The sequence below is a fragment of the Elephantulus edwardii genome, unplaced genomic scaffold (assembly GCF_000299155.1).
Source record: "Elephantulus edwardii isolate Elephantulus edwardi_28Jun2011 unplaced genomic scaffold, EleEdw1.0 scaffold00194, whole genome shotgun sequence".
Lineage (NCBI taxonomy): Eukaryota > Metazoa > Chordata > Mammalia > Macroscelidea > Macroscelididae > Elephantulus > Elephantulus edwardii.
In genome coordinates, this window is record NW_006399944.1 from 2,963,219 (window position 1) to 2,989,334 (window position 26,116).

Below are 26,116 nucleotides of genomic sequence, written 5' to 3' on the forward strand. Positions count from 1 at the left end.
TGAATATTTGGTTTCAAAACAAAAAAAACCCACTAAAAACAAAACACCAAAATCAAAGAAAGAGATATTATCAGTTCCTCTCTTTGACAGTCATTTCTCATCTATTCAAACGTAATCTAATTTTTATCCGTTATATGTCAGAATTTAATTTTGCTTTGTCATAGAGTGACATTATGGGGTTTGCTTAGGCAACAGCAAAAGTTTAGCAAAGTATATATGCGGAAACATCTACATCATAGAATGAAAAAGGGGCTCTGATAAAAAATGAAAAAGATACATTCTTACAAATTTGGAGTAGGAATAAAAAGTTACAAAATTCAAAATTGCAGACTCTAGAGGAGTTAAATACCAGGAGGGGGTGGGGAAAATGACTGGGATGGTGAATAATACGTAAGTGGGATTATGGGATTGGTTAAAGGTATATGGCATTGAATTTATTATCGGGTGGTGCTAGGTGAGTGGTAGGACAAGTTTTTCTGATAATTTATTAGTAAACTTGTTTCCTCAATCAGATCTATTTCTGGAAGTCCACTATAAAGATTTTATCAATAGTGTAAATATATGTAGTTTACTTAGGGTGTGGCATGTGCCCTTGGGTGAGAATGAGGTGACAATGAACAGTTTCTATTTGCCATCCCAGTTACCACTGCCAATTTAGTAATTTAAAACTAATTGCTATAGGCACTATTTTCCATAGATATGCATTTGTAAATACACTAAATGTACATGCGTGTATTATTAAATAAGTCTGAATTTCAGGGACCTTTTCTAACTCTAGCCTTGTATCCTTTATAAAGGGATATATGATCTTTAGCAATTACTAGCTAATGCTGAAAAGTAATTCTCTTTACTGCCTCTGAAAACTCACTAGAGAGTCAGCTACGAGTCAATTTTGACTCTGTGGCACACAACTGCAACAATATCTGAATATGGAAATAGACCATTTTACTCATAATTGTTGACTCATCGAGTCAAAACAATTGAAGTGGAGATTCAGAGACTGTTCAGTCTGTGGTTCTCAAAGTGAAGTCAGTCCCTTGGCCAGCAACAGCAGCATGACCTGAAATGCTTGTTAAAACAGATTTATCTACCTCACCTCCAGAGTTTCTGATTTTGTTTGAAAAAGGGCTTGATTTACCATTCTGGTTTTCTTCATATTCTGTGGCTGCTGAAATAAATTAATATTTAACATCTTAACACAAATGGATTATCTTGTTCTTTTGTCCATCCTAAATCCAACAATCATCCCACTAGAGTAAAATCAACAAGTATATTTTCTGCAAGTTCTATGGGGAATACAGTTCTTTAACATTTACAACTTCCAAAAGGTAACCCACATTTCTTGGCTCTTTCTCCAACTTCAAAGTCAAGATGCTCGTATTTTAATATTAGAAATTTACTTTTGAAAACTACATTCTGGATTCAGTAAAAGGAGTCCTGTTGGCCACAAGTGCCTACTAGCTCCAGTCCTCAGTTATTACCGTAATTGGCACAGACAGCCATAGTCACAACATTATCATGCAATATCCCAAGATCCTCCATCAACAAAACTCAACAAATTTTAACAAACTATACTCATTACATTACTCTATCTTAATTAGGAGACAATAATTTTCCATTTTAGGAAAAGATTTTTAAAGAAATTTGAGACTAAAAAGGTTTCTTGCTTCACAGGACAATTACATTAGCATGACTCATCCCTTAAATATTGTACTCAGTGTTTCCTGCATTATTATAACTGCTTAATTCCATGGCCAAAGAGCATACATAATCTTTTTAAAAAGAGGAATAGTGAGAAATTTTAAAAATTTAGAAACTTTTAAAAGTGCTGACTAGAAAACTTTTCACCTATAGGAGCTGAGCTTCAGTGCTGAGACTACAGGTAACGTCACTTTTTCTGTACTTTCAAATGCTTCTTTAATGAAATTTTTTTTAGTAATAAAAATAATAAAAGGGAGGGGAAACTCAGTGAATTATTGTCACTCACAATGATAAGGCCTAACAAGACACAAGGTCTATTTTGGAAGCCTCAGGCGCAGGAATATAAAGGGATTGACTTTCTTTTTCACACTACCATCCAGAGGACTCCCGAATGTTACTCCCTGATAAATTCCTTCGAGAACTTTTAAAAAAAGAAAGAAAAAGACAAGAACGAGGACCACAGAGCCTTTTCAAAACCTGCTAACTGCATGCACCATCTCTTTATCTTTTCCCTTTCGTTGGCTACGGTTTCAACCCTAAGGTCTCCTCCACGAAATGCACTTTTTACATTTCTTCCACACCGGGGAGCCACGCGGCCTCAGCACAACAGCGGTGCCGCTCGGAAGCGCTCCGCAGCCAGGTCGGCCCGCGGCGGCTGGGATTTGGGACCGAGCGGCGAGCGCAGGGCCTGCCCCGCAGAGAGGCGGCGCGGCGGGCATCCATCGCTGCAGCCTGCGAGCCGAGCCCGGACTCGCGAGGAGCCGCACCGGGGCGGCGGCGGCGGCGGCGGCGGGGCGGGGGCGGTAGCTCCTACGGCCGTGGGGGAGGAGCGGCGGAGGCTGCTGTGGCGACCGACGCGCGGCGGTGGCTGAGGAGACCCACCCCTGTCCACATGGACAGTCGCAAAGGCCCACGCTGATGCATTTGCGCCTGGGCGGGGTGGGGTGACGGCTGTAGCGGCGGGAGCTGCAGAGACACCGGAGGGCCCGGGGGCGCCTGACGGTCGCGGAGATCTTGCCGCCCTGGTGCGGCCATTTTACTGCCCGGGGCGAAGGGAGGTGTGTTTGTGCGCTCGGCTTCCCCCTTCCTTCCTGGAGACCCGGAGCTGGTGAGAGCTTTTCGGACGGCCTAGCTGGGCGGTGGATGGGGAGTCGTGGGCCGAGAGGAGCCTGGCCCGGGAAACGCCGTCGCCGTCGCCGCCGTTTGCGTTCTGCCGGAGGGGCCTGAGGAGCGGCCGCGGGCCTCGTCAGCCAGCGGCCCGCGGACAGGCCCGGGAGCGCCTGGCCGGCTTTTGTGTAGGTCGGTGTGGCGGTGGGAGCGCCGCCCGCCTGACGGCCGCACGGAAGGCCCGCAACCCTGCAGCGGCTAGCCTCCCTCGGCGCGGCCCCTCATCCCGGCGAGCGTGGCGGCGGGCTGGGCCATGGAATAAGGAGGCGGCGGCGTGGGAGGAGGAAGATGGCGGCCGGCAAGAGTGGCGGCGCCGCGGAGATCACTTTTCTGGAAGGTACGTATCTCTCTCTGCCTTTGCGGGGGAGACTCGGGGAGATCCTGGGGAGAACGGAGTTCTTGGGGACCGCAGAGATTTAGCTGCCCGCACTGGATGGGTTTTAGGGCGCTGAGGGGAACGAGGGCTGGGGGCCGCCGGGGCAATGGCGGAGAGGGGCCGCGCTGGGGAGGCGGCGGGTTCGAGTCCGCTCGGCCTGGCCGGGCGTGGAGCGAGGGCGCTGGGCGGCGGGGTCGGGCCGCGAGCCGGGACAGGGGGGCGGCTGCAACGAGTCCTGGGTGGTTTTTGAGTTTTGGCGGTGGCCTGAGAATGGGAACCGACCTGCGCTCGGCTCTCGCTCGTGGAAAGTTTCCGATTGCCGGGAGGTTGGGGGAAATCGGGAGCCCGTGGAAGCAGGTATTGGAGGCCGTGTCCTTATCCCCCCGAACTCTCGTCTCCCAGAGCCTTAATTTGGTTGATGTTTACTTCAGAGGAGGGCCTGGCCTTGTCAGAATACCTTTACGAAGTGTACTTTGTAGAGATATTTTAGAAATAATTTCTCAGGAACAGACGAGGATGCAGCCTCTAACGTCAAGTTTGAGACGATCCCCAAAGCTAACGAACTTTGATTCTCATTTTCTGCTCACTTGCGAGGGAAAGTGAAACATTTTCTGCCAGTCTTCGTAAAAGCTGTGTTATTGTCGAAGGTAGTGCTAATAGATGCCAGTATGGGCTCTTTTTGCCTTTTCTGTGGCTCCCCCAAATAACTTAATTCATTGTGTAAGTGTGGACCAAAAGTTCATGTTCACGTTGCTTAAATTGACGATGGACTGTTTAGTAACTGAGTTTGTAAGTAGAATTTTAAGGAAAATGGATTATTTGCTGTCCTGGGTTCAACTGACTCTTAGGGTCGTTTGACAAAGATGATTTTTCATCCTAAACAGTATCTTTTTTCAGAAAGTACTTAAAAATTTCCGAATTAAAGTGTATCTTAACTCTAGTAACATTCTAACAAGAGATGCGAGGGTGGATATATCTCCCTTACTCTTTATATTATCAGTATTTTTAATAGTACTTGGAACACGACTGAATATAGTCTGCTTAGTGAATGGAGGCAGAGGTGAAAAAACAAACGTGTGCAATATTCTACAAAGCGAGAAGTCTTATCTTGCTAGACAAACCAGCCGTTAGTGAAAAGTGACAAGAGAAAGGGGGGACAAAAACCCCAAAGTGACAAAAGCCTTGCATGATTTCTAGTGAGATACACTAACTTGCTTGTTCTTCTGGGTTCATTTCATTTTCCTGCACTCTAGTTTGGGCAAAATGGGTATCTGTAACGCTGTGATGACCGTGCCACTTGGCTTACAGGTGGTGCTGTATGCATTATTGTTACTATATGACTTGAAATAGGAAACTCAGAAGGTGGTTTACTGATACTTAACAGTATATTCATTTCTCAGATGATTCAGTGGGCTTTGATGTTTTTTTCTCTCTCTGCTGTTGTGAATCCTGGATTTCTTTAGGCTTTTGATTAAGTTTTGACGGCCTAGTGGGAAGAAACTGTGACGCAGTCTCACAGGCACAGGGTTTGAATCCACCGGCAGCAGGGAGTAGGATGGGCAGTCCTCCCTCCTGTCTCTGAAAACTTGCTAAAGGGTCTGCTGTGGGTCATTTGAAACTCAGTGGTACACAGCAACAACAGATGATGATAGGAGAGATGGAAAAACATAAAGTCAGCATATAAGAGCGGCTCCAAATTTCGGGATCTACAAATATGCAGTCTGTAAATGCTCTGGTTTGAAAGATCAGAGTTTCATCATGTTTTCTTCAGCATCTCAATAAAGAAAATTATTGTAACTTGTTTTGAGCATGAATATAAGAGGAAAGCAAGGATTTTTGTTTCTCTCTCTCGCTCTCGCTCTGGTCGCCTAATGGGTAAGCCGTTGGTCTTCCAATCCCAAAGGCAGGCATATAGAATCCAATAGCTGCTTCTGGGGAAAAAAGGGGGTAGTCATCTTCCATGCAGTTTACAGCCTCTGAAAATCAGATAGTGGTTCAGCTATGGGTTGGATTTACCTTGACAGCACAAACAAGAGCGTCACTTTTTATTGTATCTGATAAATGGAATGCTTTTTAGTAGAGTGGCTCTATGGGCATTCTCCACCCATGGAGATTTACAGCTTTGGAAACCCAGTGGAAGTCTGAATCGGCACTGACTGTACAAGCAGTGAGTTTTTGTATGTTCCTATTTGTGTTTTATTTACCATAGTTTTTGTTTCCATCTACTTCTAATCATAAAATACTCCATTATAACTTCTATTTTTTTTTTAAATGTTTCTCCGTTGTTGTTGCTGTTATTTGTAGGATGCCGTGCAGTCAAGTAGGACTCACAACAACCCTGTAAACAACAGACCTGAACCCTGTGTCCTATCTTGTATGGAACATTTACGTACTGTTAGGGGAGCTGCTTCCCTTATTCTCCACTAGACTTTGGAAAAACTGAAATAGATTTTCATTCAGTTACAGCACGTCTACTCTGTGCTAGGCACTGTACCAAAGGCAGTATTATTGTTAATTGCCCTCAAGTTGGAACCAACTCATAGGTCACCCACCCATGGCTTTTCAAAGGCTGTAAATCACTTGGGGGGAGGATTACTCTTCCTTCTTCCACAGAGCCAGTACAGCAGTGCATAAAATAATCAAAGCCTTTTCTTCTAAGAGTTTATATTTAGCAGGAGAGAATGTTGGTAAACAAAAAATAATCCACTTAGAACAATCTTACCCCAAAATTTTTACATAGTTAGCTACTTTATTCAGATTTGCTCAGATCTGACAAATCTATTTAAAATGCATGTCGCATAGTCAGTGTAACAAAACATGATGTGTATGAATTGAATGGAAACCAACTTGCTCTATAAACTTTAACTCACATAATAAAAATGATAATGTTGCTATCATACCCCCTTCATGAACAAACATAACATTATTCCCTTTTAGTATTTCATTTTTCCTAATTGTTAATCAAAGAGAACTCTGGTGACCTTGTTGGTTAAGAGTTGCTATGCTAACCCAAAGGCAAATGGTTCAAATCCACCAGCTGCTTGACAACAGAAAGATAGGTAATCTCCTGTGTGATTCATTGGCTCTGAAAACTTGCTGGAGGGTCAGTTATGAGTTTGTTCTAATTTGATAGCCCATAACAGCAGTTGTAGCAGTTGTTAGTTACAGTCGTGTAGATTCCAAGTCTGATAAATATGCATGTGTTTATCAAAAGAGAAACTAATTTGTTTTGTTTTTTTTTTCCAGTTCTACTAAAACACCTATTGAAGAAATAGCAATGAGAGAATGAGGGAGTTGTTTTTACATATTGCTGTGTTCAGGCTCTTGACTTGATGTAACATAACAATATGATCAGGTTAGGAGTGCCTGAAGAGGTGATTTGTGTATGAAGAAAATACTGTTAACACATCATTGTATAGAAAATACGTATGAAGGTTTAGTTTATTAGACTAATAGATCACTGGGGCAAAAGGATAGCAAGTAAAGGAACAAGTTGAATGAAAGTTAGAAAAATAAGGCAGGAAATTTATCTGTCTGAATTAGGATGGTGCCATTTTTCCATTTCATCATATTGAACAGTGGGAAGTCATTGGTAAGAAAATAGCATGATTGATTTATCTTTTTATCTGTTTGATATGGAATGAATTTGAAAATAACAAGAATAAAGATGAGTCAGGAGGATATTACAGGAGTAGGTAGGAGATGGTGCAGGAGAAGTTTGGTGCTGCTTGCTAGTAGCTGACAACATTAAGTAGAAGTGATATGAGCCTGGGTTACACTGGTGACAGTAGAGATTGAAGGGGCAAAGTGTTATGTTGAAATGTACAGAATATAGGGCTTATTGAGGGTCAGGGAAGAGGTGGTTCAAACATGACTCAGAATCTAAGTTTGCACAGTTGGGAAACTCATTTATTGAGATGAGATAGACAGACATTTGGTGGAAACAGTCTCCTCTCTGATTTATAGTGCCTGAAAATCTGCTGGAGGGTCAGCTATAAATAAGCTTTCACTCGACCCATACAACAACATGTTTAAAGAATTGTTAGGTACTATTGAGTCAGAAGCCATGTTCATATACTCATATATATGAGAGAAATTTTGTCATCTTTACTTGTAAGCATTCTGGTTGTATTTTTTCAAGACAGATCTGTTTTGTTTTTTGTATTTTTTTCATATTTATTTTTCTGGTTGTTGTTGTTCACCTTCGAGTTGGAACTGGCACATACTCCAAGTGGGTTTTCAGAGGCAGTAAACAACATAGAAGGAGACTGCCCATTCTTCTCCCGAGGAGCACCTGGCGGATTCACCACACATGCATGTTGTATTGCAATGTATTTAATATTCTTCTCCACTCCGTAATTCATAGAATTCTTGTTTGGTTTCTATTATTAATAGTCCAATATCTTGCACAGATATAAAACATTTCAAAATACTATGACCTGAATCAAGTGCACGTTAGTCCACACCATGACATCTTTGTTTTTAATACCTTAATAAAGTCTGGTAACAGATTTTCTCATTACATTGTTTGATTCCTGATGCTATTTCCATGAGCTGTTGTTAATTGTGGATCCAAATAAATTGAAATCTTGATGATGTCAGACTTTCCCCCCATTTATCACAATATTGCTTGTTGATCTAATGTGAAGATTTTTTTTTTTTCTTGCTGTTGAGGTGTAATTCCTACTTAAGTCTCTAGTCTTACTTCAAGTAATCTTTTCCTTTAAAAGCTATTGTTGTATACTGTATTGTTGTATACTGTATAGTCAGAACTGACTCATAGCTGACCCTTTTAGTGGGTTTGCACAGGAAGAGATTGCTCATCTTTCTCCCACAGTGCAGCTGACAGATTCAAACGCTGTGCCCTTGGGTTGGCCGCACAGCCCAGACTACTATAGCTGCCACCTAAATAACTGCTAACTGAAATTTTAACTTTACTTCCTCTTAACTTTCTCTAGGGAACATAAGACCTGGGTGCTGTTTGAATTAATTAAGTCACAGTTTATATTGCATTCCTTCCCCATTTTGACTCATTTATTTTTCTTCTATTCGCTTTTAACGTTTCATACTTAATTTCTCTTCTAACTGTGATAGATAATTTTGACAGATTTCTCTTCTGACTTTTCCCATTTGTTCAGTTGATAATTATTTAGCACCTCAGTGTGATTGGCACAGGACAGAGCAGAGTTGAGGGCTGTTGTACATAAGGCCGCTATGAGTCACAAGTGTCTCGACGGCATATAACAACAACAACAAGGCTGTAAGCTAAGGATCCCTAGTCATTTAGTTCCTACCTGCTAACTGAAAGGTGGACCGTTTAATCCACCAGGCACCCCAAGGGAGAAACTGGGCACTTTCCTCCTAGAAAGATTTACAGACTTGGAAACCTACTGGAGGGTCTCTTTGAATCTGAATTGAAATGATGGCATTGGGTTTGATTTGTGTTGTAGGCACTAGCTAGATGATGAAGGGGGAAAACAAACTCCAGAACATTCATTCTTACTCCACAGAATTTCCAATCCCATGAAGAAAGTAAGTAATCAAACAACCACATTCATAAGTGTAAAATTACAAATGTCAGTTATAACAAAGGGGGAAGGGTCATTTAACTGAAAGGCTTTTTGGAAGAAAGGTCAGCTAATGTTCTTTTCAAAACATCACCATTGAAAGCCTTACAGAGCATAGTTCTGTGACGTGTATGGGATGCTTTAAGTCAGAGTTGACTTTTCAGCAATTAGTTTTTTAGGAGAAAGGGAGTTGGGGAGACAGAACTTTCTAGGCATAGAGAAGTAAAAGGAGGAGGAAAGTAAGTTTCCAGAAAGGAGAGAAATATATGATGAGACTGGAAGTGACACCATCTAGTTGTTGGTGTTTTTTTTCAAGTCTGTCACAATTACTTAAATGTCTAAAGAGGGCAAATACTTACCAGGGAAAGCAAATATGAATCCTTTGCATATAATACAAGGGATGGTAACTAGTTCTTGTAACCTGTGTTTTCTTTTTTTACTTTACCACTCACTTTTCTTTCTTTAACATAAAAAATGTTACATTTCCCAACCCCCTTCATTCTCTCAGCCCTCTCCACAATGCACCTCTTGTTCCAGATTGTTGACGTAAATATGATGCCTAATCATATATTCCTTTTGGACAGTTCTTCCATTCATTGGTGTTCATTATCTATTCACTCTCTTTGCTCATTTTCTCTCTAGCCCCTCTATGCCTGCCCTGTTGTATAACAGTGGTGTTATGCAGTATTTGTCCTTTTTGACTGAGATATTTCACTCTGCATAATGTCCTCCAGCCTCTCTCATGATGTGTAATGTTTTATGAATTTGTTGTTTTCCAGTGCTTTGTAATATTCCTTTTTGTGAATGTTCCATAGTTTATCTTTCTTGATGGGCACTTGGGTTCCTTCCATCTTTTTGTTCTTGTGAATACTGTAGTAATAAACATGGGTGTGAATGCATCTGTTTGAATCATGGCTCTTTTTTTAGGGAAAAGAATAAAAAATGTCGTAGCAATTCCCTGTGAAATTGCTGGGTCAAATGACATTTCTATTTCCAACTTGTTGAAAAAGTGCCAGACTACCTTCCATAGTGGATATACAATTTTATATTTCCACAGGCATTGAATAAGAGTTCCAGTCTTTCCACAACCTTGCCAGCATTTATTGTTTGCTGCCCTGTTGAACTTTGCTGTTCTTGCTGGGGTGAGATGATTATCTCATAGTTGTTTTGGTAACCTGTATTTTTTTGGTAGCCTTTCCTTTTCCAAGGAATATCTAACAAGTCATTTCCATACTTGTTTTGTTTGTTCTTTTTCATACTGCACTTGTTCATATGTAGCTGGCTTTCTCCTTTGCCTTTTTCTTCTAACTGAATTTTTTTCTTTTTTTAGATTTTATTTTAATAATTTTAATGAACATTTAGAGATTTTGGATTTCCATTCATTCATTGTTGCACTTTTTTCCCTGCCCAGCTTTCCCCCCCTCCCCAGTTTGCTCTTTCCTCTCTTTGAAAAGTAAAAGAAAAATTCTTTTTTTGATATACAATCCCCCTGCATCCCTCCCACCTCCCCAAGTACACTCCACTATGCAACCTTAATTGCGGACTCTTGTAGTAACCATAATACCCTGTCATAACATCGCTTTTAAATTAATTCTTTCCCTCATCTGTTTCAGTGCCGTATGCGCAGTTTATCCAGTTTTTCTCAGTCTTACCCCAACCATGCTAGCAGTCCCATTTTACAGCAGTGGCACCATGCAGTATTTGTCCTTTTGCGCCTGAGAGATTTCACTCAGCATAATGTCCTTCAGGGTCACCCATTTTGAATAACATTGCATGAGTTCCTTATTTTTTCAATGCAAGGTAGTATTCCATTGTGTAAATATACCACAGCTTCTCGACCCATTCGTTTGTTGATGGGCACCTGGGTTGTTTCCAACTCCTTGCTATTGTGAACAAAGCCGTGATAAATATGGGCGTGCATATATATGCTTGGGTGGTGGTTATGGAGTATATTCCAAATAGTGGAATTGAGGGGTCAAACAGTATTTCTATTTGCAACTTTTTGAGAAAGCCCCATACCGCCTTCCACAGTGGTTGCACCATTTTACACTCCCACCAACAGTGAATAAGAGTTGCAGTTTCTCCACAACCTTGCCAGCATTTGTTGCTTGCTGTTTTGTTAAATTTTGCTTTTCTCACTGGGGTGAGATGATATCTCATAGTTGTTTTGATTTGCATCTCTCTTAGAGCCAGGGATTTTGAACATTTCTTCATGTGCTTGTTGGCCATCTGAATATCTTCCTTGGTGAAGTGTCTGTTCATATCCTGTGCCCATTTTTCAACTGAATTATTAACTTTTTCTTGTTGTGGTGCTCAAGTATTTTATAAATTCTAGATATAAGTCCCTTATCTGACATGTCATTCTCAAATACTTTTTCCCAGTCTCTAACTGAATTTTTAACCACCTGTTTGTTTTCCTTCCATTGTGGCCTTGTCTTCCTTTCTGGATCTTGTCTTAATGTAAAAATAAGCCCTACTTAAACCTCCACAACAAACCAACCCAGAACAAAGCTTACTACCATCAGTCATTTCCAACTTATAATGACTTTCCATTGGGTTTCCAAAAAATTATTCTAGGAAAAGGCAACCCATCTTTCTCCCTTGGAGCTGCCCATAGAGCTGAACTATTGACCTTTAAGTTAGAAGTGTGCTTCTGTGTTTAAATGAAAAAAAAAAAATCCATTTTCTACCTTACTCTCTTTATTTAACATATAACTTACTTCAGAACCCAGTTTGTTGCTTTTATTGAGACTGTAATACTTCATAGCATCTCTTGAACTTTGGCATAATTTCTTCAAAGCCATTTCTATCTCACAGGATAGAGCCAAGGTATTTAGAGTTGACCTGCTCAGGGCAATAGCTACAAAGTTCTCTATTTAGCCCTACTCTATTTTCTATTCTATTTTTTTTTTTTTATTTTGATGAAAGTTTACAGAGACTTTGTATTTCCATTCATTCATTGTTGCACACTTTCTTCCCTGCCCACCCCTCACCCCCAGTTTGGTTTTCTCTTTGAAAAGTAAAAAAACAAAACAAAACAAAATTCCTTCATTTTTATACAATCCCACCTGCCCCCAGTCCACTCCACTATGCAGCTTTTGTTCGGGACTTGTGTCATGACAATAATACCTAATCATATATTCCTCCTAAACAGTTTTCTCCCTCATCTGTTTCAATGCAGTATACATTATTTATCCTCTCTTACTTTTCCCCCAACTCCCATGTCAGACCCACTTTACAACAGTGGCACTATGTAGTATTTGTCTTTTTGTGACTGAGATACTTCACTCAGCATAATGTCCTCCAGGGTCACCCATTTTGTATAATATTTCATGAGTTCCTTGTTTTTCAGTGCAGCATAATATTCCATTGTGTGAATATACCACAGCTTCTCCAACCATTGTTTGTTGATGGGCACTTGGGTTGTTTCTTCTCTTTGCTATTGTGAACAGAGCCGCAAAAACCATGGGTGTGTATATATCTGCTTGGGTGGCTTTTCTTTAGGATATGTTCCCAGTAGTGGAATTGATGAGTCAAATGGTATTTCTATTTGCAACTTTTTGAGAAAACGCCATGCTGCCTTCCATAGTGGTGCACCATTTTACACTCCCACCATAAAGGTCCCAGTTTCCTCACAGCCTTGCCAGTATTTGTTTGCTGCTCTGTTAAATTTTCCTGTTCTAACTGGGGTTAGATAATATAGTTGCTTTGATTTGCATCTCTCTTAGAGCTACGGATTTTGAACATTTCTTCATGTGTTTGTTCACCATCTGAATATTGAGCCAGGAGTGGATAAAATAGATGAATGGGACCTTCCAAGAAGAAAATCCCTGTGCACATCCAAAAACTTCTCCAGCAGGGTAAAAAGGGAAGCCACAGACTGGGAAATGATATTTTGTAATGACATATCTGATAGGGACTTAACCTAGAATTTATAAAATACTTGAGCTCAACAACAAGATAAAGGAAAACCTAATTGAAAAATGGGCACAGGATATGAACAGACACTCCTTTTGCTTTCAATTTCCCTAGTTTTGAAAAGTTGATTGTTCCCAGTGTTGGTGCTACTTCTTACTTGCTTTCAGACTAAATATTTACTCGTGTTTCTGTTCCAGTTGAGTTGTTAAATTGTGATTCCCTCTATGTGTCTAAGGTTTAGCGTTCAAAATGTCTTTCCTAGCTGATTATTGCAGAAGGATGGACAATTTCCTCCCATGCCATTAACTGCCTCTGAAAACCTATTGGAGAGTCAGCTATGAGACTGTTGTTGAAACTTGAATCAGCAACAACAGCAAACAGCCAATGATTATTTATTATGTGCTGACGTATTTATCATATTAAGGAGAAGGGATTAGGGTGGGATACAAGCTCCACCCTGTTGTTGTTGTTTTGTACCTTGGAGTAAGAACTGATTGATAGCTGACCTTTCAGTGAATTTTTCAAAGGCACTTAATTACATGAGATTACCCATCTTTCTCTCTCAAAGCAGCTAACTAGAACCATGCACCTTTGGAGTTGCAGTACATCTTCTTGCCACTAGACCACCAGAGAGCCCTGCATATAACCTCATTGGACCTCAGTGCTAGTTATCTTTTTATTTTGGATCACTTGCCTTCAGTGGATCATCTGCAACATCACAGTGTCTGCAAAACTGGGCTGCATATCTACAGTCACTTGAGTAATTTCTCAGATGTTCCTTGAACCACTGAACCCAAGGGACATAGAGGAGATAGGGAATTGAACAAAGGAGGGCCTGTTGGTGTCAAAAAACATGGACCAAGCATTTGGGACAGTGTTGACTTGACACTTTTATTACTGGTCTGCTACTAATCTTGTTGTTAAGTGCCCTCAAGTTGTAGGCTACTCATAGCGACTCTGTGAACTAAAGACCTGGATGCTTGTATAACTTTCATCCTTTCTCCAGGTTCATAGGTTTTCTGGAAGCAGGCTATTTTGGAAATGGATGCCACTCCTGCTTCCACTGTCCACCATCCTTAACCATTATCACATTTGATATACATCAGTGTAACAGTGTTCAGCTTCACAGCAACCGTAGTTTACCTCTATACAGGAAGTGGACTGATGAGGGTTATATGACCTAGAGAATGTTTCATGAAAAACAAGCCTGAGGGCTTTTCAGTATTTTACAATTCCGGCACGCCCAAATGCTGGAGGACTCTGCGCTAGAGACCCCTTATTCATCTGGCAAGTCCCCTCTGCTGACACCCTCTTGGGATGAAAAGAAAGCTAAAAGATTCCTGAACGTTGTATATGTGTGTGTCCCTCTTTTTAAGACTCTAAAGGCTCTCCAAAGGTCCATCTGGAACCAAGACTAACAACACACTGGCCCTCAGCCCACAGGTGTGGACAAACATTTCAGTATTTTACAATTCCGGAACGCCCAAATGCTTGCGGACTCAGACCCAGAGAACCCCAGTTCATCTGGCAAGTCACCTCTGCTGACACCCAGTTGGGATGAAAACAAAACCACAAGATCTCTGGGCTGAGGGTGATACACATGCGTCCACCAGCATTTGGTTGTGCCAGAATTGTAAAATACTGAAATGTTTGTCCACGCTATAGTCTTAGAGGAACAAATTATGAATACAATTGGTCTTAGAGCATTGACATTCTCTCCAAAGGTCCAGACTCTTTGTAAAATCTGCCTTTGGAGAAAAAAGGGTAAACAAAAGAATGAGAAACCTTTGGTTTCTGGATGAGATAAGGAAGACGCATGGATTATTGCAGCAATTACTTTGCAGTCAGTTACAGAAAGCATGAAGTTAGTGAACCTAACCCTGAAAAGCTGGTTAACTGAATACAGAGTGATAAGGAGTGATGCAGGGTGATAAGGAGTGAAACTTAAAAGTCATTGTTTTTTTTTGTTATCAGTAGTGGCAGCATATGCAGGGGAAAAGAATGTAGGAACTAAGATGGCTGAAATCAGAGATGAACCAAGTACTACCAGGACAGTGTTACACCTTTTAATCTCAGGGTCTACTTGAAAGAAAAACCTTGTGGTGTAACTAGAAATACCTCTTTGACCTATGGTCACAAAAACACCAATCTGAGATGCAGATCAGCAGGACCAAGAAACTATTTTAACCAGGAGATATGTCTTAGAGGTAATATATAAGCTGGTAGATTCCAGAAAATGGATTATAGGAGTGATGAATTTAGGGAAAGTATCTATGGTTTTGAATGGTGCAGAATGGTGGAGCAAGCATATTTTGGGTTAACAGTGCAAGACCCACAGTTATCTATACAATAGCCATGAATGCAGTTGTAGGATACAATCACACAACAAATTAACCCAGAAGGGACCATTAGCTTGATAGAGTGGATTAGATTTGTGATTTGGTTTGTTTATCCCTCCAGGGGAAACTGTCCTCCTTATCTGAGTAACAAATGCTGTACTTTAGAGGAAGCTGTTGTTCTCCATGTGCAACCATATTGGAATGGTTTTATGGCACTGAGGATATTTATCTAATGAATATGCCTCTTATAGAGGCCATGACAAAAATAGTAATTATGGGAACTCCTCCAACATGGAAACATGCAGCTTTGCCACTGGAGAACAAGGCACCAATTAAAGAAGCTATGTCAGCTCTATTGAAAAGACTTCTTATGGGAAATAAAAGAAACATCATAGCAATTCATAGGCAGTTCACAGGAGACTGGGGGAAAGATTTACCACAGTAGAGTGGACACTTTTAGATGGTTACTAAGGAATGGGATGCATATAGCAGACATTGATGGAGTTCAGATAGGTTCTGAAGACTCCCTCTTATTCCCCAGCGTCAACAAAGCCTAAACAAGTTTGTTCTATTCATTATAATCATGAGGTAATTAATGATGAGGAAACCCACCCGAATCACTTGAAGCAGAAGCTCATAAGGTTTGATGGGAAGACCAGACTCTTCTGGTCCAGTCCTCAACTGGGGGCCTGAGGTCATATGCACATCTATGGGTAAAATGGCCTTGGTGTAGAGAAAGAAACATTTCTGGGGCTTCTGGACACAGGAACCACAGAAACCCAATGTACTACAATTCCCAAACCTATTGATAAAATCTTGAAGGGGCCTAAGGTTGTGTTAGGAGGATATAGGAATGCAACAATAAACGGAATTAAAGTCAAAGTCTTAATGAGAATTGGAAAATACAAACAGATGTTGTACGAAGTCACCTTTTTACCTGAATGTATTATTGTTAATGGATATTACCTGTATATGGAGAATACTTCCTCTGCCAGATATTGTAAAATTGAGGGCTTGTAAGTCTGCCTGAGGCCACTGTTGATTGGATACGCTAAATGGGAACCATTAGAAATGCCTTAGTCCATCTTGTTGTTAATTTGAAGCAATATAGGATTCCTGGTTGACAGAAGGAAATAATTACCAAAGGCTGGAGTGTTTGTTGGTGCCACAAATTCTCTGTTTAACAGCCTTGTATGGCCTGTGAAAAAGGCAAATGGCTCATGGAGGTTAGTGTGGACTATCAAGACCTAAATAAAGAGTACCACCTAATGGCTTCAGTCATCCCAGCCATGGTATCAATGGTGCAGAAAATACAGCAGACCAGAGGAGTATGGTACTCAGTGATAGGTCTTACAGATGCTTTCCTCCCCCTATTCCAGTCTCAGAGAAGACAGCCACAGTTTGCTTTCACCTGGGAAGGATCTCAGATCCTTAGCTGAATTCACCAGACATAACCATAACCTGGTAAGAAGAGACTTGCACTTGGTTCAGATATCAAATATAATTATACATTACATTGATGATATCCTGTTAATACCAGACACTGAAAAACAGGCTAGAAGTGATTTGAAAACAGTGGTTGCCCACATGACCAATAGAGGTTAGTTGATATGTTGTTTGTTGTTGTTGTTGTTATGTGCCTCAAGTCGTTTGCGACTCATAGCCACCCTATGTATAACAGCCCTAAACCCTGCTCTATCCTGTGCCAATCGCATTGCCTCTGACACACCCTCCCGATTACCCCAGTCACTGAATCAATCCACCTCATAGAGGGTCTTCCCCTCCTGTGCTGTCCCTCTACCCTACCAAGCATGATGTCCCTCTCCAAGGACCTGTCTCTCCTTATAACATGTCCAAAGTATGTCAGACGAAGCCCCAGAATCCTTGCCTCTAAGGAGTAGCCTGGTTTAACCCTCTCTAGGGTGGATCTTTTTGTTTTCTTGGCAGTCCATGGAACGTTCAATACTCTTCTCCAGCACCACAGCTCAAAGGCGTCAATTCTCCTTCTATCCTCCCTAGTCATTGTCCCAACTCTCTGATGCATAACAAATGATTGCAAAAACCATGGCCTGTATCAGGCGCACCTTAGTCTCCAGAGAGACACCGTTGCTCTTGAGTACTTTGGAGAGGTCCCTAACCGCAGACTTTCCCATCGCAATACGTCTTTTTATTTCCTGGCTGCTGGTGCCAAGAGTGTTGACCGTGGTGCCAAGCAAACTGAAGCTGTGAACAATCTCAATCTCTTCACAATCCATCCTGATGCTACCGATTGTTCTAGTGGTGAGAATCTTTGTCTTCTTTACATTGAGCCTCAGTCAAGTAAAAATTCAGGATCTTCCCCACACAGTAAAATTCTTGGGAATAACCTGGGCAGGAGCTACCTTTGATATTCCACAGGCAACTAAGAGCATACTACTATTATACTGCTTACTCGCAACACTAAACAGGAGGTCCAGTGTTTGATTGGCCTATTTAATTTTGAATCTCATATCCCAAATCTTGTAATAGTGTTATTTCCCATCCGTAAAGTTACTTGTAAGAAAACTGTATTTAAATGGAAACCTGAACAACAGCAGTCTGTCTGAAATACAGAAAGCAGTTTTACTCCCGTTGCCTCTATGCCCTTTTGATCCACATTCAGGACATGATTCTTGAGGTATCTGCTACCTGTGCTTTTGAAGATTGGAGCTTATGACAAAAACCCAGGAAGGCTGCCCTGTGGTATGCACTGGGATTCTGTACAAGGAAATTTACTGATGACTACTACACAATACATGTCATTTGAAGCGCATGTTATTAGGCATTGAATGAGACTGCTTTAATCACAGGAAGATTATTATGAGATATGAAATACCCATCATGTCATGGGTGATGTCAGAGAAGCACTATTAAAAGAAGGTGGCACCCAAAATAGTTCTTGGATAAAATGGAAATTTTCCTTTAGGAACAAGCTACTGGGGGAATGTGGGAAGGTACTCACCATATCTGCAATCAAGTGACCTCTTTCCCCATTGGCCCTACCCTGGAACCTCCAGAGAGGCTTTCAGGGCCCATTGAGTAACTTTCTGCTAATCAGCAAAGATCTGTGTGGTTCTTAGCTGGCAGTTCCAGGATATGTGGACAGCGTTTTTTTTTTTTTTTTCTATAATTATATTTTATTAATTTTCATAAACATTTACAGTGATTTTGGGCTTCCACTCATTCATTGTTGCACTATTCTCTCTACCCTCCTCCCAGTTTGTTCTTGTCCAAATGCCACAGTGCTTGTCAAAGCCAGTTCTGATTAATCTTCTTTGTCAGTGTATCCTTTGCCATTCCCTATCACTCCTCCCTGAGAGAGACTTCACCCTGAGTCATAAGGAAAAGGGGACGGCGTATTCTCTTAGCTACTTCCTGCTGAAAGGGGACGCAGCGTTTAATGTGGAAAGCCATCACATGAATGCTAGTAGATGACAAGACCCTGATTGGGGAAGACAAGAAGAGATCGGTACAGTGGGCTGAACTGCATGCCGCCTTCCTAGCCAATGACTGAGGAATTGGGCAGTGGTGAGGATTCATATGTTTGGATTTTTACTGATTAATGGGCAGTGGCTAATGGCTTAGCCCTATGGACAGGCAAATGGACCACGGAAAACTGGATTATTAAGTGAAATCAGTGTGGGGCATGGAGCTATGGAAAGCACTCAGGGAATTTAGGGAATGCATTAGAGTTGGGCATTTCAACGCTCATCAAAAGAAATCCTTGCCAGGATCAGAGGGTGATTGGAATCAGCACGTGGACATGTTGGTGCACTCTCTGCAGCAGTGCAAAGATGGACTGAAACTAGACATATTCCTCTTTCTCCCTCAAAGGCATAAAGCACTAATAAAGATTATTCTGCTTACCAGCAGGAGAGAAAGAGATTGCAGATGGCAGTGGGACAGGTTCCTAGGGAAGAAGGCTTTGCACATAGTTGACAGATTGATTATATCTGACCAGTGGCACCAGGTGGCTACAAATGTGTCCTTACAGGAATAGATACTTACTTTGGACTCAGCTTTGCATATACTGTAACAGATACAGATGCCAAAAATACCATTAAAGGGCTGGGACAAAAATTTGGCCACCAAGTTATATTTTCTTAGACCAAGGAACACACTGTACAGCTCACAGAATGCAGCACTGGGGTAAGAAACATGATACTAATTTGACATAACATGTTGCCCACTACCATCAGAATAATAAGTCTCATAGAGAATTGGAATGGGCAATTGAAACATTTGTTCTTTAAAGTGGGAGCAAAAGGGTATGAAGGGCTAGCTCACATGCTTTCAAGAATGAATGTTCACACTCAATATGAGAGCTGCTAAGGGAGGTTGACCATTGGACAGATTCCTGTTTTTCAAGGATATCTGGAAAAGAAGAAGATGATGCTGGTACTATTATATAGTTTCCCCCCACAACACCTGAAATTGTTTTCTTCTTGCCAGATGCTACAGCCCGTGATCTAGGTGCTTACCAAAAGCAGAAGTGATTCCTGAGTAAACAACTAATTCTGAAGGGTTTGATGGGTGGATTGCACCTCCACCGCATCTTGCAAAGGAAGCATGCAAGCCTAGTACTTGTGATGGAATATACTGAAAGGGGGGAAGATTTGCCCCAGAGAAGTGCTCGTTGAAAGCAATAGAATTTAGAGGACATGGAGTTTAGGCTGAAGGAAGATTGAGCTCCTCCAGTACTCTGAGCAGATTTGTATTTTAATGCATTAGTAGATTCACCTTGGACTTTGGATTGAAGAGATTTATGTTTAGAGGCATCCAGCAATAAAGAGACAGGCTGAGTTTGGCCTTTTAAATTTTTTTATGAATTTTTAAAAAATTTTATTATTTTTGTATGTGCGTGTACCGTCAAATCAGATCTGAATGGTACAGGAGGATATTGTCCCTCCTTCTTCAGCAGAGCATCTGGTGGGTTCGAACCGTGCACCCCTGGGATTGTAGTTGCAGTTCCTTGCCACTAGGCCACCAGAGCTCCCCTGAATTTTTTTAACAATTTTATTATTTTTTGTATGTGTACCATCAAATCGAATCTGACTGGTACAGGAGGAGATTGCCCCTCCTTCTCCAGCAGAGCATCTGGTGGATTCAAACTGTGCACCTCTGGGATTGCAGTGCAGCTTCTTGCAACTAGGCCATCAGAGCTCCCTGAGTTTGGCCTTTTAAAATTGGCACTGTTGACTTAACATGCACAGATACGTGGATAAGCACAAAAGGGTTGCTGGCTTTTGGAGCAGGGAGTCATGAAGACCCCATCTTACTGACTTGGCATGATGTGGGAGTTAAGACTGAGTGAATAAATCAGTTTTTCTGGAACACAAGAAGAAGTATGGACTCCTGAGTTTGCAGCTGATGCGCATCTGGACCTAGGAATTGGTGATTGGAAATAGTTGACTAGAACACAAGCAGATGAATATATTTCATGCTGTGAGTTACTGTTGATTGCTGCAACTTGATGGTGTATTCCTGACTAGTCTTTGCTTAAGGCTATACATGTTAAATGTTTTAACTGGAACAGAACATTCTCCAGAGAAAGGAACATGCTTGTTTCTTCAGTGCACTGGTTTGATAGGGATGGACAAATCTCAAATTGGCTGTCTGAAGTCAGGAAGATTAAGACATGACACATGAAGTTGCTAGCTCAATGCTTTCATGAGTATAGTTCCCATTATCATTGTAAGGGGAAGTTTGATTGTTTGTGATTTTTATTTTTTTATTTTATTTCATTATTTTTTGTGTGTACCGTCAAATCAGATCTGACTGGTACAGGAGGAGATTGTTCCTCCTTCTCCAGCAGAGCATCTGGTGGATTCAAACCGAGCACCTCTGAGATTGCAGTGCAACTTCTTGCCACTAAGTGTGATTTTTTAATTTGATTGTTTAAGTTTGATTGTTAAGGTGATGGTTAGAAAAACCAGAGGGTGGTCTCTGGGTGTCTAAGGTTTATCATTCAAAATGTCTTTCTGATTAAATGTTAATTCTGTGCTGAAGTTATTAAGGAGAGAGGATTAGGGTGGGATACAAGGCCCACCCTATGAGTGACTTATTTATATAAGCTCGTGGGACCTCTCTTTTTATTTTGGGACGCCTGCCTTTAATGGAAAATCAGTAATACTCGCCAGTGTCTGCAATACCTACAGGTACTTGAGCCATTCTCCTGGTAAGTCTGAGTCTCTGGGAGATTTTTCCAGCATACTATGCAACCCAAGGGACAGAGAGGAGCTAGGGAATTGTTGGAAGGGAAATGTTGGAAATCATGGAATTATATAGCAAATCAAGCATTTGGGACATCATTGACCCGACACTTCTTTTTTTTAAATTATTATTATTTTTTGTGCATGTACTGTCAAATAAGATCTGGTACAGGAGGAAATTGTCCCTCCTTCTCCGGCAGAACATCTGGTGGATTTGAACCTTGTAACCTCTGGGATTGCAGTACAGCTTCTTGCCACTAGGCCACCAGAGCTCCCCTGCGACCCGACACTTAGAACTCAACTGTAATCTTAGCAGAATGAATTATAAATATATTATCTTTTTATTTAATGTATTTCATTATAGAACAGAGCATAAACTCATTTGGAATGGAAGGAATTTTTCTTAGAAATTAATTTATATCATGAACTTGGGTACGAGAATGTCAGGTTTCAAGACTTAACTATCCCAGTTCAATCACTGTGTGTCCAGTCTTGGAAAAATAAATTAACATACTCAGTATTTTTTTTTAATCTGTAAAACCAGGAAAAGGATAGTTGCCTCATAGGATTGCCATTGGGTTACAATTAGTTAATATGTATGTATTAAGGCTGTAAAGGATTCTGATATGTAGTATGTATTTGTTTGGGAAGCTCTCCTGGTGCAGTCTGTAGGGAGACAGAAGGAAGATGGCAGTCTCTTATTTGATTTACAAAAATCAAATTTAAATTTAAATATTTAGGACCTTTTATTCTTGCTTCTTTGCAGGTGGTAAGTTTTCTCCTATTCTGCTGCTAGGTCCTCTTAATTTAATTGTGAGACTAGTCAGGCCCTTTGTGGATTGGTGAGACTACCCAGTCCCTTTGTGGATATGCTAACACCACCTATTCACATATCCCTGCCCATCCACATGGCAAAGTCAAAATCAAATTCAGATGGCTAATAAAGCCATCTTGAACAATACATCCTTAACACCATGCAGTCAGACTTGACTCTCAGCAAGTTATCAGAGGCAGTAAATCTCACAGATGTTGGGGATGCAGATTGCCCATCTCTCTCCTGTGGAGCAGCTTGTGGATTCAAACTAGGTACCTTTGGGTTGGCAGTACAGTATGTACCACTAAGCCACCAGAGCTCCCTAATTTCCTATAGGTACCCTGAAATATTTATTCCTCCTCTCACATTCATAGTATTTCTTTTCTTTGAAAATGATATTATGTGTAAGATCCAGAAGTTTTTCAATTCTGGCCAATCTATCTAGCAAGCTAAGGAGATACAGCAAAATTATTAATTAAATTTGTTATTTGTCTCAGTGAAATAAATAACAACTGCAAGTAGTCATTAATTTCACTATAATGAAGTACTTATTAGAGTCAAACTGGCCAAATATAATTACAATAAGGAAGAATCAAATTTTTCATTCTATTCCCCCTCCCCTTTTTCCCCCTTTACTGACTTTACTACTGTAATTCTCTTTTTCCTTATCTAAAATCTTGGGAAACGTGGTCACAATATTCACAATAATAGAAATAGAATTATTATTTTTGTGAAAAACACAGTAATCACAATCTAAAGACAGATTGTTTAATGGTCATGATTGCAGTAACCCTAAAATGTACACTTAAGTCACATTATTTGGAATGGCCCAGAGATTGTTGATTCACTGTTTTGAACTTAAAATCCTAGTTCCTAGGATCCATCAGTCATGGGTAAAAGCAGTGACAGCAGATGTGGAGAGTAGATAATTCATGCCGTATCTTTTTAACACTAAAAGCAAGTGTTGCTTTCAGCTGCTGTTTCTGAGTGTCTTGTTGGGTTTTCTGAGGAGCCCTGCTGGCCACAGCGATTTAGGACTTGACTTTTAATTGTGCTGGCAGTGATTCTAGGAGGGTAGGCGAAGACCTGAGATCTACTTGTAAAGACTATATAGCTTAGGAAACATTGTGGGGCATTTTGGCCCTATCACATGAGGTCATTGTTTATAAAAAAAAATAACTGTGGCACCTAACAACAACATTGGAGTTTTTCCCTCTGAACCTTTCACTCTCAAAATCAAAACCCATTACCTCTGCTACCATAAAACCAACACTTCTTTAATCCTTTAAGTCCGTGGCTTGGACAGCATTAGATTACAAATGTTTTGGCATTTAGTTTCTTCAGCCAATATTGGTTTTCATCGTTATCACAGATGTGTTAAAGAATGACTTTGTCCCAGTTGCAATTAGGGCTGAGGATCTGCTTCATCAGCATTTTCTTCACGAGTTTGAGTTTCAGCTCCTTTGTCTTCGTTTGTCTTTACTTGCACAGGATTTACCTGTTTCTCAAGTTTATCTTATTTTAATTTTGTTATGAAACTATCCTTTTTGGATTTTGCATTAGCAAACCAAAGTGTTTCATAATTTTCTTGTCTGTACACATCATTACCTATTTAATATTGTCTGATAGTTTGGTTTTTGTCAAGTCTGATGGATTTTTTAGATGTTTTAACTTATAGTCCACTAATTGATAGTAAGGAAACTTTGGTGGCTTGGTGGTAAAGAATTGTGCTACCTACCCAGAGGCATGTGATTCAAAGCCACTAGCTGCTCAACAGGAGAGAAATGTGGGCAATCAGTCTCCTGTGCAATTTATTGCCTCTAAAAACCTGCTAGAAGCTCAGCTATGAGAAGGTTCCAACTCTGTGATACATAACAACTACTGGCTTGTCAGATTTATTAAAATAATTGACATTTTTATTGGAATTGTATTGAAGCTAGACAATAGATTGAATCTTTCTGTCCACTTATTTTGGTCTTTAACATCTTTGAGTAAAGAGTTTACTTTTCTCTAGAAAGTTTTTTTGCATTTTGTCATAATCTTATTCATAACCCACTGTGGTCTACATACTTCTGACTCATAGCAATCCATTAACAATGCTTCTTTGACTTTCCGACCCTGTAAAGCTTTATGGGAAGATGTAGCTGTCAGTTCACGGGCAACTTGACAGCAATACCCTGATGGGGGTAAGCACGACAGAGAGACACCACTCCAGGAGAGGATCAGAGAGTCAATCCAGCTCGATTTTATTGGGACTGCACTGCACTTATATACACAGGAAGGCAGAATAGGGTGGGCTTATAGACGTGGGACATGTGGATTGGTTAGAAGAACCTCAGCCTCATGCAGATCACTCCCAGATCAACAAACGTCGCAGCCATCTTCCCAGGTGGGGGAGCTTTCTCTACCCCATATTAAAGGCCAGTGGGAGGCTTGATCTTATCTGGAGCTTAGGTGATCTGTTCTAGCCAGAAGCCTTCCCTTTCTCCCCAACATTCCACAATAGTGGGAGATTTGTCATTTTTCTCCCACAAGAGCTGTTGGTAGATTTGAACTGCTGGCCTTTTGCTTAGCAATGGAACTCATAACTATACTGCCATGGCACTTTTCGTTATAGGTATAAATTTTTATGTCATTGTAATGTCAATTTTTAAAATTAGCTTTTGTAGTTTTTTCTGAGTATATAGAAATGTAATTGATTTTTATACATTGATCTCTTATTACTTTATTTGACTTTATTTTTAATATTTGACAGATTCTCTCTTAGATGTTATTATTCTTAGATTATTTGCAGATGATGAAGTTTTGCTTTCCTTTTTTTAAATTTTTTTTTGGTGTGTACCATCAAATCAGTTCTGATTGGTACAGAAGGAGATTGTCCCTCCTCCACCAGAGCATCTGGTGGATTCGAACTGCTTACCTCTGGGATTGCAGTGCAGCTTCTTGCCACTAGGCCACCAGAGCTCGCCCAGTTTTTCTTTCCTTACTGCATTGCTTGATATTCTGTCAAGTGCAATAATTTAAAAAGGAATGTTTTTAATATCTTACTGTTTAGCTAAAATATTGCTGGTTTTTTTCCCAGACATTGTTAATAGATTAAGAAAATTCCATTGAGGCTATTGCTTTTCTTTAATCCATTAAATGGTAGATTATACTTATAGATATTTCATATATCAGCTTTGCATTCTTGGGATTAAATTTTAGCTATGATTTTTATTTTACTTTTATAAAAGTAGCAATTACTGGATTTAATTTGCTCATATTTTGTTTTCTACTTTTACATCCATGTTCATAAGTAAGACTGGTCTCCATTTTTGTTTAATTTCCTTCTCATACGTTTCATTTGCCCTGGAAAATAACTCTTTTATTGGAATTAGATTATCTTCAACATTTTATGGAACTCTATAAAATAATTTTTAATCCCAAAGGCATGTTGTTCGAATCCACTAGATGCTCTGCTGGAGAAGGAGGGACAATCTCCTTCTGTACTAATCAGATCTGATTTGACAGTACACACACAAAAAATAATTTTGATACTCTCTTTGTTGGAAACTTAAATTTTACATTTATGACGTATTTAGTATTTTCTGTTTACTACTGAGATTTTTTGTTTTACTGGAAATGAATAGTTTCACTGACATTCAATCATTCATTGTTTCAGTCTCTTGAGAATTTCTGCAGGTTGCCTCATTGTCATCTTTTGATATAGACATCTTTTATTTTTTTTAAGCACCGCCTTGCTTTCCAACGTTCACAGATGTACCTGGCTCATCCTGTGTTATCACTGTTCCAGTCTAGGTTTCAGTTTACTCCTATGAGCTCTGAGCATTTGTATTGAAGAATGATATTTACAATTAATGACTAGTAGGTGAAGTTGTTGCTGCTGGCATGTTAGTTCTTTTTTTTTTTCTATATTTTATTAATTTTCATAAACATTTACAGAGATTTTGGGTTTCCATTCATTCATTGTTGCACTATTCTCTCTACCCTCCTCCCAGTTTGTT

At 40.3% G+C, this 26,116-nt stretch overlaps 1 protein-coding gene across 1 annotated transcript in view; it reads left to right on the forward strand.

Annotated features, from left to right (window-relative positions):
• The first annotated feature begins 2,619 nt into the window (after positions 1-2,619).
• SENP6 (SUMO1/sentrin specific peptidase 6) overlaps positions 2,620-26,116 on the forward strand; it is a 122,481-nt gene continuing 98,984 nt past the window's right edge. Inside the window, exons 1-3 of the mRNA XM_006896969.1 lie at positions 2,620-2,645; positions 2,834-3,205; positions 3,313-3,843. Coding sequence (XP_006897031.1) covers positions 2,620-2,645; positions 2,834-3,205; positions 3,313-3,843 — 929 coding nt within the window. The remainder of the gene's footprint in view (positions 2,646-2,833; positions 3,206-3,312; positions 3,844-26,116) is intronic.